Below are 19715 nucleotides of genomic sequence, written 5' to 3'. Positions count from 1 at the left end.
CGATCCCAGGATGCTGGGATCATGACCTGAGCCGAAAGCAGCCGCTTAACCAACTGAGCCACCCAGGCGTCCCTCGTTTTGGTTTTTTTCCTGCACGAGAACTTCCCATTGTAAGGGTTTAAACATTCCGTTTTTATTTTTCGCTCGGTTAGTGTAGGGAGCTGTATTTAAGACCATGCCTCCCCAGCTGAACCTCAAGCATTCGTTCCACAAACATTTACTCTCTCCTCTACGGGCAAATCCTTGCTGCAGAGGCCAAGGAGATTTAATGTTGAGAAGTAGTTGCACATCTTAAGAAGCTTAGCAGCTAATAGGTGGGGGATAAGACTAGCACACAAATAACTTAAATGCAAAGAGAACATGATTGTTTTGAGGAGAGAGAGCCAGCAGTTATGTGACAAAAGACCCTCATGTTGAGAAGGGCTTTCTAGAAAGAGGAGAGGGAGGCGGGCAGTTGATGGGGATTGCTGCCCCTGGTTTTGGGAGACAGTGAACGCGACGGCACAGATTGAGGAAGGGGCATTAGGGAGGGGCGTGGTACAGTTGGACTTCACGTAAGGAACTGGGAGAAGCCATGTGTGAAGGACCAGAGGTGGTTTGTGACATCATGCTCTGGGCCTTCCGTGCACAGATGAGAATTTCCATGCAATGGGGTCGGCAGGTGGGCAGTAGGGGAGCCATGCTTCAGGGTGTGGGTCCCCTGAGGGTGCACCGTGGGGTGGGGGTGTTTTCTTGCTTCATCACAGCAGGCTCGCTGTGCCCCGTGATTGCCTCCTTCTGCGCCCCAAGCCCCACGCGCCGCTGGGTAAAGGCTATTCTCTCTGCCGTGTTAGTCTGCACGTATCCTAAGACTTTTTCCTTGGCTCTCTCTTCCAACTATGGCTTGCGTTCATTTTCCCTTCCCTTTTCCAGCTGCTGCTTCTGAGAGTAGTGCCCGTGTGGGTGGTGACCTGCTCACTCCCTCTGACTGTGCTTTGCTGCCCCAGCTGCCCTCTCAATCCCTGGCACCCCCCACATCCTCTTCACTTTTGAAAAATCTCTTGTCAGCGCCCTGGTTCTCCTCCCCCTGTGCTGTCAGTGGCGGTCCCTGTCTGGGGAAGTCTGCCTGGTGTCCTTCTTCCCTCCCTTCGCAGGCTCCCACAGCAGTCCCGTCCACATTTCGGGTTTCGGCAGGGGTGGCTGTCACATCTGTGTTTCCCATGTGTCGTCACTCCTGGGCTGCAGCCTCACATCGCCATCTGTCCCACAGGTGACAGGTTAGGGAGCCACTGTACCGAAAGCCCTCGGCGGGGGTCCTGGCTTATGGTGTTAGCTATTAGAGCTTGCTGAAAATGAAAATGTTAGATTTGCGCTCATGCTGTGCTCCACAAGCCCGTCCCTTTCCCCTTCGTCCTTATTTCATCTTTGCAGTGACGTCACTCCCCTGGTCACTTGGATTCCAAAGTGCATGCAATTTTGCTTTTCTTTGCTTTTTCCCCCCTCAGCACACAGTCAGTCACACGTGCTCTTGCCTCTAACTCCATATAATATGCCTTCCGTCTGTCCCGCTGCTCCTGGTTCAGTCCAGCCTTACCGACTAGCGGTGGCTCCACATCTTGCACCCCGCCCTCCCCGGTTTACCTGATACGTGGGTGCCAGGCTCTTCCCCTCTCCCCGATGACTATTCCCTTGCCTGGTGTTGCACACTCTCCACAGTGCTTCCCAATGCTCCTCTTCCAGTCTTCCTTCCCACTGCTCTCTTACCCGTCTCCAGCTCCCCGACACTCCAGCCAAACCGAGGAAGCCCTCCAGAAGTCCCACCAGAAGCGTCTCCTGTCCCGGCCAGTGCTGCCCTGTCACCCAGAATGCCCTTTGTCCTTATAGACGCCACGGCGCACTCCCGCCAGCGTGCTTCCGTCCCATCCAGGTGGGCTGGATTGGGCTGTGGGGACGCTCAGCAGCTCACGTGGCAAAGGTGACTTCTGCTCAGATCCCTGGCCACCCTGGACTGGCAGGAGGGCTCTGCTCCACATCTGCCTGCCTTGGGCGTTCTGGCTAGAGGAGCCTCTTCCATCTGGAATGTTGGTCAGGGTGGGAGTGAGGAGGGAGCATGGAAACTGGTTGGCAACCCTCTGCTGTCTTTCCCTTGACCGCTGCTAGTCAGTGACTATGCCTGACTGACACCCGGGGGTGCAGATGGGTAATCCTGTGCACACTGGCTACTGCCGAAGCTGGTCATGCCTTCCCCACCCCCACAGACTGCCTGAATGCTGTGTCCTCCGTGGGCTTGTTCTTGACCCCATCGACCTAGCCCAAGCTGGAAGTAATCCTTCCCTCCTCCCCTGTGGGCTCTTGTCACACTGAGTTTCATAGTGTAACTTGTCCTTGAACTGTGGTGGTGGTATACATCTCACTGGATTCCAGTCATCTTTTCCTCCCATCAACAGTCTTTCTCACACATGGGCTCACAAAGGGATGGTTTACTGGGTGTAGGGAGGAGCCAGGAGGGGCGGGTACTATGCCTGTGCCAATAGGCCGGGGTCAGGACCTGAGCTGTGGTGGCAGTGAGAAGGGGGAACTCCAGGGACTCCGAGATAGCCGAGCCTTCCAGGTGTGGGAGCAGTACCAGGACCAGGAAGCTTCAGGGTCTGCAGGAACAATGCAGTAATGCACTGAGCCCCGTTTATTCCTGGCTTGCGTGCCGCCTGCATAACATCCACACGCTCAGCCGTGATATATTCACTTTGATCATCACTAGTCACGTAAACCATTACATGGCTCTTGAATCCCAGAAAGAATACTTTTGAAAGGCAGCTGATCTCTGAAGGACCTGACTGCTGCTCTTTGAGGTGTCAGGAATCACCCTCAGTAGTGATGGTGTTTCTGGTGAACTACAGATCCGACAGAAGAAATGCGCCTCCTTCCAGCCCCACCAGGCACACAGGCAGCCACTGTACATTAGACGGTGCTCCCAGTTCTGCTGCCTGGGGATCCCCATCCCACTGGAGTGTGGGGGCCAGAGTGGAGGGGGGCAGGTGTGAATGGTTTCTGGCCTTGGTAAGGTTTACGGCAACTGATGATATCGTTGGACCTAGGGAAGTAGAGCCTGTGGAGCTATTGTTTTTGTCTTCACCCTAGAAGAACCGGTACGGAAAACCCAGAATCCTAGTTAAGGAGGTTTTTGCAGGTGGTTGGTGCTTGAACTAGCTCAGCACCAGCAAGTCCCACATCTGTACCAGGGGAGAGAGCAGTTCGTGGTCCAATGCCTTGAACAGTATCTCTGCCTCCAGCCACCCAGATTTCCAGAAAGTGTTTCAATTCTACCAAAACACATGTTTTTGATTTTCAAAAAAAGACAATATTTTATAATCATCTGTACTCTTAATATTGGATTTTGATTTGGTTAATCTTTATTGGGGCCCAAATCCCGAATACCAGCTTTAGGGTAGGCAAACTATCACCATGCTATAGATGCGGAAGCCAGGACTCTGGGAAATGATATGCCCAGTCATTCAGGGAGTCTGGGTAAGGCCAGGTCATTTCTGCATGGATTTTTGTAAGCTACACTGAAAGTGTGATCAACATTCAGGGCCTGTCTCAGTATTTGCCTAGAGTCATTGGTGCGATTTATACATCTTAAAATCTCATTTTAAAATACATTTTAAATGTGCTTGATTCCCAGATAACCTCTTTGCCACCAATCAGAATGGATACTATTGTCATTCTCTGACAAGTCTGGATCGAGCCCAGATTGACCTCAATGGTCGGATCCGAAACGGCAGTGTATACAGTGCGCACAGCACGAACTCCCTGAACAACCCGCAGCCCTACCTGCAGCCCTCCCCCATGTCCTCTAACCCGAGCATCACCGGCAGTGACGTCATGAGACCCGACTACGTGCCGTCACACCGGCACAGCGCCCTGATCCCCCCGTCCTACCGCCCAACCCCAGATTACGAGACGGTGATGAAGCAGCTCAACAGAGGAATGGTGCACGCCGAGAGACAGAGCCACTCGCTGCGAAACCTCAACATCGGCAGCTCGTACGCCTACAGTAGGCCCGACGCGCTGGTCTACAGCCAGCCGGAGATTCGGGAGCATGCCCACTTCGCCTCCCCGCAGTCGGCCCACTACCCGTTCAGCCTGAACTACAGCTTCCACAGCCCGTCTCCATACCCGCACCCCGCTGAGCGGCGGCCCGTAGTGGGTGCCGTCAGTGTGCCCGAGCTGACCAACGTGCAGCTGCAGGCGCAGGACTACCCGGCCCCCAACATCATGCGGACGCAGGTGTATCGCCCACCCCCGCCCTACCCGCCCCCGCGGCCTGCCAACAGCACCCCGGACCTGTCCCGCCACCTGTACATCAGCAGCAGCAACCCCGACCTCATCACCCGGCGCGTGCACCACTCGGTGCAGACGTTCCAGGAGGCCAGCCTGCCCGTGGCGCACTCCCTGCAGGAGGTCAGCGAGCCGCTCACGGCCGCCCGGCGCGCGCACCTGCACAAGAGGAACAGCATCGAGGTGGCCGGACTGGCGCACAGCCTCGAAGGCCTGAGGCTCAAGGAGCGCACCCTGTCGGCGTCGGCCGCGGACCCGCCACCCAGGCCCGTCTCGGCTGGCTCCCAGCACGGCGGCTGCCCCGACAGGGCTGAGCGGCGTCCAGCGGACGAGCGGGGAGGCCTGGGCTATGGCCACAAGAAGTCTCTCTCTGACGCCACCATGCTGATCCACAGCAGCGAGGACGAGGAGGACCTGGACGAGGAGATGGCCTCGCTGGCGGTGCCCTTTCCCCACGCCCGTGTGCCCCGGGGCCACCACTCCCCGGAGCCCCCGCCGGGCCCCTCCCGCGGCCCCTGTGCTCTCACCCCTTCCGCGCCAGGCCCGGGCCCCGTGCATGGCCGCGAGCCTGTGCCCCAGCTTGGGGAGGCCGGCGGGCCCCGCAGAGAGGGGCTGCTCACGCCCTCCATGTCCGAGTCCGACCTCACCACGTCGGGGCGCTACCGAGCCAGGAGAGACTCCCTGAAGCAGCGGCCGGTATCCGACCTCCTCTCGGGGAAGAAGAACGTCGTGGAAGGCCTTCCGCCGCTAGGGGTAAGCCGTGCGCCGCTGTGCGCCATCGGGCCGCGGGGGGCCTCCCAGCGTCTTCCCTCTGACTCTTGTTTCTTCCAGCTTTTCACCCCCCCCCCCCCCCACCCCGCCATTCTCTCTATTGTATTTGGAACACTTTAATTATCCACGGAAATAAGGGGGATCGATTAGAATTGTAGCTTGTTTGCTGGAGTGAAGAAGTGGACTGGGGAGGGCCCGGCGGGCTGGAGTGGGAGGAAGGAAGGAGGGGTTTAGCAAGCTGCCTTAAGGAAAAGGAGGTGAGGTTTGGCGGGTTTGAGGTCAGGTGGTTTTGTTAGCCCCGCGTTAGAACCGCCGGTGTGGTGAGTGGTGATGCCGGTGCCGGGCGTTGTTCCGTTTGCCGTGTGGTGTCAGAGTGAAGCCTCCCCCGACGGAGGTGTTGCTGATGTCGGAGTGTGTGGCTCCAGCTCCAGTGGCCGGCCATGATCTCTGAGGGCCGCGGGGCAATTCTGGAGTTGGGAAGGTGGCACTTTGTCAAGACAAACACTCCAGAGCTCCGGGTCTCTTTAAAAGAAAGATTAAGTGAATTGAGAGCCCAAAGCCCAGAGTTCCTTGTAGAAAATGCAACTCTTTGATGCTCATTATAGTAAATAACCATGAGTTGCACTCTTATTTATTTGAAGCAAAACATAAAAGAACATAATATCATCTCTAGCGGCCGGCCATTCCTTGAGGATTTACAGAGTTCCGAGGTGTATCCAGCATACAACAGGCCTATTGTTCCTTCAGAAGAGAAAGCAGACTCTGAGATGTTAAGTAACTTTTCCAAGGTCACACAGCTAGTGGTTGACTGAACTGGAAATTTAAACCCATGTTTATCCCTGCAAACTACTCTCTTATCTTCTACACTGTATTGCATTGAGGTATATTGTATATATTATTTTATTAAGTAGTTTTTGCTTGTCTAGCTGTTTTCTGTCTTTTCACTGAAACTTTTAAAGTCCCCAAGCACTGGCCACACGTTTGTGCCTTTACCATTTCAGTATGGCCACTGTCCTCTTTCGGCATTGCTCAGGTTTCTAGCTCCTCCTTTACCCAAGTCTCCTTGCCTGGAGCCCTGCCCTCTGATTGAGCTAAAGTGATTAATCAGTCTCTGCATTCTGTCTCCACCTTACTCTCAGCACCCTAGGAGCTAGAACTCCTCATCTCTGAGAGTCTGCATACTCAGACTTGAGGACCCATCACAACTATAGTATTATCTTCATAAACTGGAATAAAATTCATGCAGTTTTACAGTGTGTATGAAATTGATTAGTAGATGTACACTGAAACCACTTACAATAGTGCTGTCGATTTAAGTGTGTTTGCTTTTAGTGAATCTGGGGTTTGCATTTTAAGCTTAATTTTTCTTGGGCTTATATTCTGACCTACCTGAACAGTAAAGACCAGTGTCCTCTGGAGTGGAAGGTGTGGACTCATGATCAATGATTCAGGGTGGGAACAGGGTACGGATATGTTTCTGAAAAGGTAATTCTATCTGAGTCCCTGTCCAGGTGGTTCTTTTCATAGTTAATACTCTTTTCCTAATTACATCAAGAACTGTCCATCTTTTTTTATTTTTTGTTTTTGGGAGAGAGAGAGTGTGTGCAGGGGGAGGGTCAGAGGGAGAGGGAGAGACATCTCCCCACCTTGAGATCATGACCTAAGCTGAAATCAAGAGTCAGATGCTTAACTGACTGAGCCACCCAAGTGCCCCAGAACTATCCACCATTTTTATATGACCCGAGTCTTCCCCAAATGATACTTGTTTTTTATATAGTCCACTATTTAAGCGTCTTGTCCCTGTACCTTTTGAATGGGATATAGCGAGATCCCCTAAATCTGAGGCTTTTGATGAGTTTGGTTCTCTAAAAATATAAGTTTTTCTCCCTCGCTGACTTTGAAAACCCATAGTATTAGTACAGTTTTGCTCCCTTTCTTTGGCATAATGGATTCTCCTTGCTTGAAGAGGAGCTGTGGCTTTGGGGAAAGGTCTAGGACCTAAGATTGGAAGAACCTGGGTCTCAGGCTAGACCCTCCTGTGGGCTGGACCTGGCAGCACCAGAACCTTATCTCCATCTGCGGCATGGGGACAGTCAGCCCTGCTCTGCCTGCTGTGGGAAGTCCCCCAGAAGGTTAGGCATGAAAAATGCTTTGTAAATTCTATGATGGGGCATAGCTGACTTTAAGGAGAGGTTTTTATTGTTTTGACACCGATTACTATTTATAACAAGGCAGCTGTGTGACCTTGGGCAAGCTGTCCCATCTCTCTGACTCTGCTTTCTCATCTGTAAAAGAAGCTGACCCCAGAGAGTTGTTGCGGGATAAGTGAGGTCCTGGCACATGGAAAATGCTCAGGCGAAGTTATCTTATTACCCTGAGGTTGCATCATCCTGGCTGCCGGAGAACTGAAGAGTCAACCCCCTGCTAAGCCCCTGGGTCTCCTCATAGTAACATGGGGTTGCTGTGACCTTCAGTGTCACCACTGACACTGAGTTCACATACTAACATGAATTCAGGTTATGAGAGTTTAGTATTTAAAACAGTGAACTAAATTGCAGACAAGCAGAAACATTTTCGAGTTCTCCACCCTTCTCCACCTCCAGGAGCTTGATTGTTATCTGAAAAAGAGTGGGCTGAGGTACAGATTTCCCGCCTGTGCATGCTTGAGCCCCGGCTGGGGGTTCTCACAGAAATCACTGTGGGGTGGTGCCCCGAAGTAGGTCCTGGTTTTGATAATATGTGTCTTTCTTCACATACTGGCTTTAGACCTGGACCTTCCAGCCAATCAGTTCCATGGGGCACGTGGCAGCCTGCTGACCTCATTCTCAGGCAGAGGAGAGCTGGAGCCACCCTGTCCTGGTGGGCCAGTTTTCAGGAGTCTTGTGAGCCCCTTGATGTCACACTAGCAGCTTAAAATTGGCCGTGGTGGGAGTATTCGCACCATGGCAACTGGACAACTTTGCTTGGCAGACCCCTCCCCCCCAGTCCCATCCTGCCCCAGTCAGTTGTTAAACAGCAGCAAACTGGAGTTTTCTGCACAGGTAACAATCATGAATGACATCGTAGCCTAGGCAGCAACCTTTCAGCCTCTCCCTCCCAGGCAGGTAGGGCTGGAGTAAAGCTGGTTTCATTTGGGAGACGGAACTGAGAAAACCATTGCTATCAAACAAGGGGGCTGCTGTCATAGTGAGTAAGGCTTCCAAGGAGGTGTAGAATGGCCGAGGAGACTTTGCCACCTTGGGCTTGTCTGCTGTAGAGAGAAAGATCATTACTTCAATAGTCATGTTAGGAGACTGTCCTGTATTGTCTTCTGGTGTCACTTTGGAGATATCAGTCCTGTTGTCTTTTCCCTGTTAAAAATGTGGCAGTTTTGAGATGTAGTTATCCAATCCAGGTCACCCCAGTCCGCAACAGAATGTTGGGAAAGTGACCCCAGAAAACATTTAATTTTTTCAGAATGATTTAAAGAACTAGTTTATATCTTAAAAAAAAAAAAAAAAAAAGCAAAAACAAAAACAGCCTATTGTAATCATGCAGTTGCTTTTAAAACCCTTTTTGTGGACTGCCACTGATTTTTGTGTGCGTGTCATGTTTTGAAATTTGGGAGTTCTGTGAAGGAATGCTGTCTGCCTGAAGCCTCACCTCTCTAATATTACAACAGAGACTTGAACCGAATTGCATTCAAAATCTTCTCTATCTGCAAGACTTATCAGGGCTTTGGCCTTGAAAGGAATGTCTTCCTCCCAGTGTTTGTTAAACAAATGTGTGTGTGGAGTGTAATCTCTCCTGTGGTGGTTGGTGAAGAAGAACACTCCACTCCTTCCCCTTGTTTCCAGTCTTCAGTCCACAGAAGTTTCTTTTCAAGGGAGCTGTATTTGTGTATATGTCATATATACATGTAAATATTTTTATAGGGAATGAGAAAGAGCCGGGTAGATGCAAAAAAAATTGGTCCTCTCAAATTGGCTGCCCTAAATGGACTTTCCCTATCTCGACTGCCTCTGCCTGATGAAGGAAAGGAAGTGCCTGCCAGAGCCACCAATGACGAGAGGGTATGTACCAGATGTATGGACCGAGCAGTGTGCTTTCTCTGCGACAGTCCATTGGATGCTACAAAAATGCCTTCTTCACCTTTTAATGAATTTTCTAATACATCTAATTATCATAAGAGAGTGTTAAGTATTTTATAATCTGGATGTCAAAATTGGGGCAAGTCTAATATGTTAATAGATCATTTTGAAGTAAATGCTGATTTTTTGTTTGTTCCTGACTGTTCTTACTGTTCTTTACCTTCTTCTGGTCATCCATAGCAGTCTTGATTTCTGATGGCTTTAAGTGAGAGGAATTCTGCAGGGCCATATGAGTACAAGACCAGTGCTCTAACCCCTGAGCTATAGACCCGGGAAGGGAGAACACATTGCCTGCTTTCATTGTCTCGAAAATTTATCTTAGGAGTCAACAGTTACTGAATATTTCATGACTTTCTTTGTGACCAACATATATTTGCTATGAGGTTTTACTATATCAAAATCAGACAGGCAAGAATTAATGCTAAGTAAAAATTAATTTGCTTACAATTTCCCACATTTTTCAGTTTTTCTATAGCACAGATGAGAAAATTGAAGCATTTGTTCATAGAAGTTGGAATTGATTCTCCTGCTCTAGGATTTACTCTTCTCCAGGAGAACTTTCTCTTCCTTAGGAGTCACAAAACCGACCACAGACTTAGAGAAAATGAATTCAAATTATTGTCAGTCAGTTTTCACCTTTAAACAGAACTCTGCCTTCTGCATCTTACCAACAACGTGGTTTTGTTACTTGAACTCTTCCCATTATGGCTTGTTAAAAATTTAGCTTTGGTTTCATCTAGAGTTTTCAATACTAGATAATTTCTAAACTTGAAGTGAAAACAAGATTTCAGATGTGCCTTCGGAATGCAGCTTGGACAGGTGACGATACTCATATTATACCATGTGTTCCATTTTACAGTGTAAAATTCTGGAACAGCGGTTAGAACAGGGAATGGTGTTCACAGAGTATGAAAAAATTCTTAAAAAACGGCTAGTTGACGGGGAGTGCTCAACAGCACGACTCCCTGAAAACGCAGAAAGAAATCGATTCCAAGATGTCCTTCCCTACGACGATGCCAGAGTGGAGCTTGTCCCAACTAAAGAAAACAACACTGGCTACATCAACGCGTCCCATATTAAGGTGAGAGGAGCGGGCGGGACGGTGAGGGCTGTGAAGTTGCCATTTCACTTACAGGAATAACTGTGTTCACATCTGTATTCTAAGAACAGCCTAGTTGGAGCCATTGTGACAAATCACGTTATAAACTGGGAAATATGTTGTACAACCTGGCTGGATAGGAAGTGTTTACCAACAGAGCCAAAGCTGTGTTCTCTCCCAAGTGCTAAGCTCCTCTGCCCCTGACACAGTGGCCGGGACTCAGAGAGGCCTCTTCGGCCTGACCTTAGGCCTTTGTTCTTCTAAATCTGAAGATCTCATCTGGCTCATAAATTCTCTCCAGAGTGGCAGAATTGCTAGTTTTCTGTTATCACATACCTGCACTGACTCTCTGTGACAAAGGTGTCTGGGATTGTTTATTTTAGAGAGAGAGCCGGGGAGGGGCTGAGGGAGAGGAAGAGGGTCCATCAGACTCCCAGTTTAGCACAGAGCCCGGTCTCACAACCCTGAGATCCTGACCTGAGCTCAGACCAAGAGTGGGAAGCTGAACCTGCTGAGCCACTCAGGTGCCTTGTCTGGGTTTTTTAATGGTGGTCACCAAAGCTCTTCCTTAAAACAGTGACATCTGGAGGCACCTGGGTGGCTCAGTGAGTTAAAGCCTCTGCCTTCAGCACAGGTCATGATCCCAGGGTCCTGGGATCGAGCCCCGCATCGGGCTCTCTGCTCAGCGAGGAGCCTGCTTCTTCCCACCCCCTCTCTTCCTGTCTCTCTGCCTACTTGTGATCTCTGTCTGTCAAAAAAATAAAAAAACAGGGGCACCTGGGTGGCTCAGTGGGTTAAAGCCTCTGCCTTCAGCTCAGGTCATGATCCCAGGACCCTGGGATCGAGCCCCACATCGGGCTCTCTGCTCTGCGGGGAGTCTGCTTCTTCCTCTCTCTGCCTGCCTCTCTGCCTACTTGTGATTTCTGTCAAATAAATAAAATCTTTAAAAAACAAAACAAAACAAACAAACAAACAAACAAATAAATAATATTTAAAACAAAAAACAAAAACAGTGACATCTGTTATTTTTGCTTTTTCCCTGTGATCACTTTTCAAGATTATTTGTCCTTTGGAGAAGCAGTGCACTTTTTCCCTAGAGTCAGTGTTATGCCATTTAACTGGGGTAATGTTCCACCCATTAAGATGGGGAAAGTGATGATGGGGGTGCCTCGGTGGCTCAGCAGGTTAAAGCCTCTGCCTTCGGCTCAGGTCATGATCCCAGGGTCCTGGGATTGAGCCCCACATCAGGCTCTCTGCTCAGCGGGGAGCCTGCTTCCCTCTCTCTCTGCCTGTCTCTCTGCCTACTTGTGATCTCTCTCTCTGTGAAATAAATAAATAAAATCTTAAAAAATAAAAGGGGTGGGAAGTGATGATGATTCCCACCTGGGCCACGAGGGAAGCAGGGTTTTGTCCCTTTTGTTTGTGCTGGCTGGAGATCACTGCTTTTATTTGGGGAAGGAGACGTTTTCTTACTGGGAGTCAATGAGGAAGTATCCACGTCAGGAATTTTTCTTCTTTCCCACATTTTATTTTGTGTGCAAGTGATATTTGATGAGTGCAGGTTCACGCTTGAGGCTTTCAGGGACCAGGCGGTCGGCCTGCTAAAGCCTTTGCCCTTGGTGGTATCAGGGAATAAGCACGTGGGCTTGTTGATGTAGGTATAATTAATTTAAAAGCTGAGCATTTCTGTGCAGTAACTCATCCAGCCTCTCATGACGGGATGGGTGAGTACTTAAGAAAGTCCTCCTCCTATGTAGGTATTGCAGAATCTTCAGGAGCCAGCTGAAGGCGGGGGTAGGCAGCTGAGCCTCCGAACTCCAGGGTCTGCCACTTAACCAGCGCAGGGCCTCCTCGTGCTTTCCTCGGAATAAAGCACTGACTCCTGCCCCTTGGGCCACAGACCCCAACCCCTTGCTGGCTGGAGCCCGCCCTCAGTGAGGGGGTCTAGCCGGGACTCCAGGGGGCAGCCGTGAGTGTGGCTGTGGGCCGAGCCGCGCAGGGCCCTTGGGAAGCGGCGCTGTGGTCTCGAATGTCAGTGGGCGTGGCCTTTAACCAGCTCTCCTGGCTACAGACCCAGACAGGGCTGGCAGCCGGTTCTCAAGTAGGTGCGGGCTCCGTTGGTAACTTAGTATCATTGGGGGGGGCGTATCTAGACTCAGAAGTTCAGAGGCGAGACCACTTTAAGCAGGAATATTTTTTTTCTGTCCTAGAAATCTGGTATTTAACCTCATTTTTTTTTAACCTCAGTTTTGACTTCATTGTTACTAGTTTTCCCAATGTTTAGTACTTCATGAGGGGAAACTATTTGTACTTTAGGATACTGTGATGTGGATATTTTTATATCAGCAGCAGTAAGAGCTATGTATTGAGAACCTATTATGCACAGGCACCAGATCAGATACATTGACTAATTTAATTCTGCCAGTGGTCCTATGCAGGCACATGGCATTTTTATTTTGCAGATGAGAGCAGAGAGGCAAAGAGGTTAAGCATATTGTCCCAAGTCACATACATATCATGTGCATTCACAGTGTGTAAGTTTATAAACAGGTAGTAATAGGAATTGTATTAACAGAGAAAAAGAGTAAGAGCTACACCTTTATTCTGAGTAATTCAGCTCATCTTTTAGTACTACCATAAACAAATACGCATACATTCATATATGCATACACATTAATTAATATTTAAAGATTTATTTAGAGAGAGCGGGAGAGGAGGGGCAGAGGGAGAGAGCGAGAATCCCAGGCCGACTCCCCACTGGCTGTGGCCCCCAACATGGGGCTCGATCCCACGACCCTGAGATCACGACCTGAGCGGAAACCAAGAGTTGGCCGCTTAACCGACTGAGCCGTGCAGGCGCCCCACACATTAATTTTTTAAAACCCGTTTTCTAATTTCAGGTCTCTGTCAGTGGAATTGAGTGGGATTATATTGCCACACAGGGGCCGCTGCAGAATACCTGTCAGGATTTTTGGCAGATGGTGTGGGAACAGGGAGTCGCCATCATAGCAATGGTGACTGTGGAAGAGGTGAGTGCTCCCGTCCCGTTGTTGATTTTCTCTGCCTGAGAACAGTTTCTTCGATGATGGGGCCCCGAGCTTTACCGCAGGAGGCAGGCCAGGTTGCCGTCCTGCTTCTCGGGTGCGCAGTCTGTATGAGGGGGTGCCTGCGGCTGGGCTGCTCTTGGCTTCTGACCGCCCGTGTCCTTCACAGGAGGGCGGGAGGGAGAAGAGCTTCAGGTACTGGCCTCGGCTGGGTTCCCGGCATAACACCGTCACCTACGGGAGATTTAAGATCACCACTCGCTTCCGCACTGACTCTGGCTGCTACGCTACCACGGGCCTGAAGATGAAGCACCTGCTCACGGGACAGGAGAGGACGGTCTGGCATCTCCAGTACACGGACTGGCCTGAGCACGGCTGTCCTGAGGACATCAAGGGATTTTTATGTAAGTGTCTACCTGGCATAGCCTCCGCTCTGGTCGTGTGCATGGAGCAAGACATCACTCCTCAAGTATTTCCTTTAGATGGCTAATAGAAGCTTTGGACTTGCTTTATTTTATTATTTTTTTAAAGATTTCATTTGTTTATTTGAGAGGGAGAGCACGAGCTGGGGGCTAGTGGCAGAGGCAGAAGCAGGCTCCTGGCTGGGCTCCATCCGGGACCCTGGGATCACAACCCTAGCCAGGGGCAGATGCTCAACATGCTGAGTCCCCTGGGCGCCCTGGACTAGCTTTAAAGTAAAGGCTTCAAGTGTTTAGAGGAAGCTTATCAGAGAAAAGTTTTTAGAGTATGATTTGGTGGTGAGTAGAAGGACTTTCAGAGACTGTCTCCTCCATCACATTTTGTAGTGGGGCAGAGGCAGTGACTCGCCCATGGTCACACTGTCAATTAGCTGTTGGGGCTGGTTAACTGGCACCCGGTGTTCTTTATCCAGAGTCCTTCCAATCAGTGATGATAATCTGAAAACTGTCAGTTTGATGGGCTTTAATCCTTGCCTATTTCTCTGTTCCACTGATATTTCATAGCATACCTTGAGGAGATCCAGTCTGTTCGACGTCATACAAATAGTACCAGTGAACCAAAGAGCCCCAACCCTCCGTTGCTGGTCCACTGCAGTGCTGGGGTGGGAAGGACTGGCGTCGTCATTCTGTCCGAGATCATGATCGCCTGCCTGGAACACAATGAGGTTTGTATGTCCTTGGTCGGGGGAGAAGCAGGCTGGGCACAAGGCTGGGGAAGAAAGGGGCTTAGTGGCCTACCAGTGCTCTTGGGGCACATTCCCCGGAGGCTTCTTCTAGAAGGCGCTGGGCTGGGACAGTGTGTGGGTCTTGACCAGACTTCTGCTAGGACTGCTCCTGTCTCTGCGGGGGCCTGCATCCGCTCACGGTTGTCTCTCCTTCCAGGTGCTGGACATCCCGAGGGGGCTGGACATGCTGAGGCAGCAGAGGATGATGATGGTGCAGACGCTGTGCCAGTACACGTTCGTGTACCGTGTCCTCATTCAGTTCCTCAAGAGCTCCAGGCTCATCTGAGCTCCCACAGCTCAGGACGGGGACTGATGGGGCGACACGCTGACAGCTGATGGGAGCGCCTGACCCAGACCTCCCCGCGGCTGCCAGGCTGGGCCATGAGTGGCACCTTGACGGCGCCTGGACAACGGTACCCGGAGGGAGACCTGCAGAGCCCAGGGCTGGGGAAGGGCTGACGGAGGAGGACGTGGTCCCTGGGGCCTTGCCCGCTCGCGTCTGTCCGATTGGCAGCGCTTGCATACTTTGTGGAGGTGGTTTTCCAGATAGTTCTCTGTTGTACTGAAGCTGTGCAGGGCAACTCTGGCAGTCAGGAAGGTGCATCAATTTCTAGCTTGGATGTCTTGGAATTTTATTTTATAATTAAAGTATTTGGGGCTTTTTGGTGAGAAACTTTCCACAGGATGGTCCACAGGTGTGAATAGTTCCCATGTAAGTTTGTATTTAAAACCATTCTATCTCTTGTTATTTTTTTAAAAACTTTAACAGTTTAGTTACCAAACCTAAAATTACAAGAAGAATCTAAAAGTGTTATTTTGAAACATAGAAAGCATTTTTATATTCAGAAAATTTTTTATTCTAGAATATTCTATATATTTGTACCTTCTCTATTTTGCAAACAAGAGTTCAACTCATTAAGGTACTGAAATGAACCCATTACTGTAAGAGAAAGTCGGGAATGAAGGCACATTATTGGAAATGTAAGACAATACTCAGAGTCACTATTTTTTTTAGTATTATTTGTAAACCTAAACCAGTTTGATCTGACTGGTTGAAACTGAAGTGAAAGACAGTTGCCTAGGTTGGTTTTAAGCACTTTGTTGTTAAAGACAAATCTGAATTTTAATATATGTGTTTCTTGATAGATGAGACACTAACAGTGGGTATCCAGAAGTGTTTGGATGTGAGAAGGGCTAAGCATACGTGGGTGGTCAGGGCAGGGTAAGTGCGGTATAATTGCGGGACGGCAGGCGTGAGATGCCTTTGACAGAAGTGCAGTATTAACTCTGCTCCCCCTGAGAGGCTGGGGTGGAGAGTGGGGGCTGGGCGGTGGGTAGGTACCTGCTGGGAAGTTCAGGTCACTCTCTGTGACTCACTGTTTCCTTGGAATTCTTACACCTGAACTTCTGTTCTTTTTTGATAAAGAAAGTCAGGTTTATTTTATCATTAAAAGAAGCCTGGAAGAGGTTTTATCTGCTGACTGAAAGAAGGGAAGAGTTAGTAATAGTTTCACCTCAGTTCCCAAAACTACAGCCCAGACTACTTGTGGCTCCCATAGATTGCTGTTCTAGTCAAGAGATGCTGGGGTTTTAGTTCCCCGAGCCCCTAACTTCACCGCTGAGGTCAGTGTTAGCTTCTCGGTTCCTCCTCCCTCCATCGATCGCATCCTGATGGCTGAGCTAGAGAAGGAGAAGGTGGCCTTTGGTCGGGGCTAGGATGGCCTTGTCACAGAGGGACTTGAGTATAAGGACTTAATGGGTATGTTTCACTGAGGAACCATCTCATTTTTCCTTTTGAGGTTGCTTCTCTAAAATGCAGAGCTTCCAAAATGCCACATCTGGGGCTGTTCCCCTAATGACAGTGTCCTAGGGACGGTTCTGATCTCCACGTTCACTCTGAAAGCAGTTTCACTCACAGTTGAACGTGACCACTGACTGTGTGTTGTCCACTGTGAGACAGGATTTGCTGCATACAGTGTGGATTGGCCTGTCTCTGGGTTACCCAGAAACCAGCGCTTAAGTTGGTAATTCAGGAGACAGTAGTGAAAACGAATACTGGAAGTGGGCACACTGCTCACTTTGGGATAAAATGTTAATTTTAACCTGAAATTGTTTTAAGAGTCAGGTTTAAATAACAGTGGACCCAAGTGTAAATATTGAGAAAGAGCTTCCGGAGGAATGAGATGAGAGGTTTTTATGATCATATTTCCCATCTCCACATCGTGTAAAGGATGGGAGTATTTTCAGTGTTGTTTTTTTTTTTCTTCCATGGTACGTTTTTTTTAAGAAATACTATTCTGTCAAGTTTAAACATTTTGAAGTGTCCCATTGACAAGAACATACTGTAAAACAAAAATCTAAAGAGTAATATATGGTATATTTGTGTTCCAGTTGTAATAATTACAAGTAGATTACTTCTGAGGGCTTACTTACAGTATTTAAATGTCACTCTTAAAATGTTGCATGTTTGACCCTTGTGAATATTTAAACTTTTTCAGTTAGTGAATATGGAAGTATTTCTGAATAAAAATCGACATTACTGGACTTTGAAATAATGTGATCTTCAAGAACAAACTGTACAACGTTTAGGCTTCATAGGTTTGCCACATCTGAACCGAGGATGTTGCTTTCTGCCAAACTTACGTAGTGCTTTGCTGTCCCAGTATCTCTTAGTTACTTGAGATTCTAAATTTCATAGCAAAATTACCAAAATGTACATTTTCACAAAAAGTAAGTTACAAGCCAGTGTTTTCCAATGGATTGATTTTGGCATCTCTGTATCAGTCTTCCTGATGAGTGGGGTCTTTTGAGGACATATTCTAGCTGAGAGTTTTGAGCACAGAAAGTACTCCTTAGGAATGTCAAGTGCAATCATTATTACTTACTTTCCTATGGAACACCTGCTGTGAAGTATTCTGAAAACCCTAGTATTTAGCCTTTAAGACCCTTTGGCAGAATTAAAACAGAAGGTGGACGGACTTATGCTTCCTTGGAAGCTTCCAGAAAGAGGAAGGTCTAGGCAAAAATGCAGAGGAGGAGTATGTGTCAGGGTGGAGGACTGAGTGAGGACAGCAGGCAGGCCAACTTTTCTGTGAAGCTTTCGTCGTCAGAAGAAAACAGCCCCTTCCGGATGGGTTGATATGTTAATATTCACAACATTAAGAAAATATATATGTATATGTTACATATATATAATATAAAACCTCACGTTTTAAAATGTGCAGTTGGAGGTCAGTGGCACCGTAGGAGCGGGTTGGAAATTTGCATGAACAAATGGAAGCAAGAATTACTGTTTATTGTAAATTGTTTTTAAGATCTGACTTTTTAAGTTTTAATTTAGTTATTCATTTTAAGCAATCTCTGCCCCCAACATGGGGCTCAAACTCACGACCCCGAGATCTGGAGTCACATACTCCTCCCACTGAGCCAGTCAGGTGCCCCTGAAATTGGACATTTTAAAGGAGCTCTTTGGGATATAAATTTAGGGAACTTGTTTCCCAGCAAGATTTCATGTGGAACAAGCTAGAACTGTCTTTTTTCCAGTTAAAAGTTTATTTTAAAAAGAACCCTAAATTGGAGGGGACTCATTATTGAGGTGAGAGATATTTCAAAAATAGAGGAATAGGTACATTAGGAATTTGCCTGGAAAAACATTTCTCGAAACATGAGTTTTTCAAATTCATCTAGGTAAGGGCTCCGTTCCAGTATCTACAATTATAGAGAAATGAGGAAAATTCAGAAAGCCCAGTTGTTTGAAGTTTGTATGCGTTGGGGATGAGTGGATAAAGGATTTTAGGCAGCAGTTGAAGGAGTCCTCAGGCGGTTAAAGTGGCATAGTTTTCCATATATTACAGGCAGTTCCCAAATAAAAATTATGCTCTAAAAATTCAGATGTGTGTGGAATTATTGAGAAAAACAGTAATATTTCCCCTTGTAAACAGTAGCCCAAGTGGGTGTTAACTCGCCTGGTTTGTCCTCTGAAAGCTTGTGTGGTGTAGAACCAAATCGTCAAAACCTGAGCAAGGGGCTGGTCAGGTAGAACAGCGTTTGCTTAGAGAACTCCACAGAAGGGAACATCCACCATGCTTACAGAAGCTTGAATGGCTCATGAAGGACAGGAATGGACCGGGACGTGGGATGAATGAGCGGGGATGCCACCTGTGAAAGCAGGCCGGGGGTGAGGGAGGGTGAATTGGCACTGCACTTGCCTGCCCTTCCTGTTTCCCCCTAAATACCCTCCCTTTCCTGTCCCTGGCAACAAATGGGAAGCAGAGGATGGGCCATGAAGGAAGTTCAAGGTCTGCAGCACCAGGCTGAGGAGGCATCAGTTCCAAGCAAATGTTCCCACGCAAAGGGTATGTAGGTCACATGTACATTACGTAGGGTCTGGCCACACAGCCTGTCTCCAGAAATGTTTACATTGCCCCACATACTTAAGAAATTAAAATAGTTCTCAAAAATCTAGAGTAAACCTAAACTTCTCCCAATATGTTGATGGGTTAAGGGATAGTGACTACTTACTGTAAATTACGCTTCAATAGTATCAATAAATACAGATGGATGACAAGAAAGGAATAATTGTCTTTGAATTTCTAACCATGGAACTAACAATATGGATGTTAATTTTTGAAAATAACTAGCTGTATAAGTCTTGATCATTATTCTTTAGTTTCCATTAAGCCATTTTGTGGCGCATCATATAAAAAGACAGTTAAAATCTCCAAAACCTGGGGTGCCTGGGTGGTTCAGTGGGTTAAATCCTCTGCCTTCAGCTCAGGTCATGATCCCAGAGTCCTGGAATGGAGCCCATATCACATAGTACTCTCTGCTCTGCAGGGAGCCTGCCTCCCTCTCTGCCTGTCTCTCTGCCTACTTGTGCTCTTTGTCCCTCTGTCAAATAAATAAAATCTTAAAAAAAAAAAATCTCCCAAATTCTCTGGCTTTGAATCTATAATTCCGTGTCCCCAAACTCGCTATAGCAGTAAACAATGCCACTGTAATAAAGCTACAATTTTAACTGAGTTGCTTGGTGTTTTACCTGTGTGAAAATATCAGTACTCTTAAGTTGTCAAATGTCCACACTATGGACATTTTAAGTGTGCATGTGTGTTTTAAAGTCACACTCAAAAACTTGTGGGAGAAAATATACA

At 48.2% G+C, this 19715-nt stretch overlaps 1 protein-coding gene and 1 long non-coding RNA gene across 4 annotated transcripts in view; one reads left to right on the top strand and one right to left on the bottom strand.

Annotated features, from left to right (window-relative positions):
* Positions 1 to 18455, top strand: part of PTPN21 (protein tyrosine phosphatase non-receptor type 21) — a 79650-nt gene extending 61195 nt beyond the window's left edge. For all 3 annotated transcript variants that reach the window (XM_082734896.1, XM_082734898.1, XM_082734897.1), the window contains exons 13-19: positions 3662 to 5070; positions 9003 to 9140; positions 10078 to 10299; positions 13218 to 13346; positions 13531 to 13765; positions 14345 to 14505; positions 14723 to 18455. In XM_082734896.1, coding sequence (XP_082591022.1) covers positions 3662 to 5070; positions 9003 to 9140; positions 10078 to 10299; positions 13218 to 13346; positions 13531 to 13765; positions 14345 to 14505; positions 14723 to 14851 — 2423 coding nt within the window. In that variant the 3' untranslated portion in view covers positions 14852 to 18455. The remainder of the gene's footprint in view (positions 1 to 3661; positions 5071 to 9002; positions 9141 to 10077; positions 10300 to 13217; positions 13347 to 13530; positions 13766 to 14344; positions 14506 to 14722) is intronic.
* Positions 12728 to 14715, bottom strand: LOC309866866. The gene is made up of 3 exons (XR_014312843.1): positions 14579 to 14715; positions 14350 to 14490; positions 12728 to 13595 (listed from the first exon to the last, which is right to left on the bottom strand). It is a non-coding gene; the product is annotated as an uncharacterized lncRNA (long non-coding RNA).
* Positions 18456 to 19715: the final 1260 nt, after the last annotated feature.

This window comes from Mustela nivalis (assembly GCF_964662115.1).
Source record: "Mustela nivalis genome assembly, chromosome: 6".
Taxonomy (NCBI): Eukaryota; Metazoa; Chordata; class Mammalia; order Carnivora; family Mustelidae; genus Mustela; species Mustela nivalis.
This window is presented reverse-complemented; position numbering and strand designations above follow the sequence as displayed.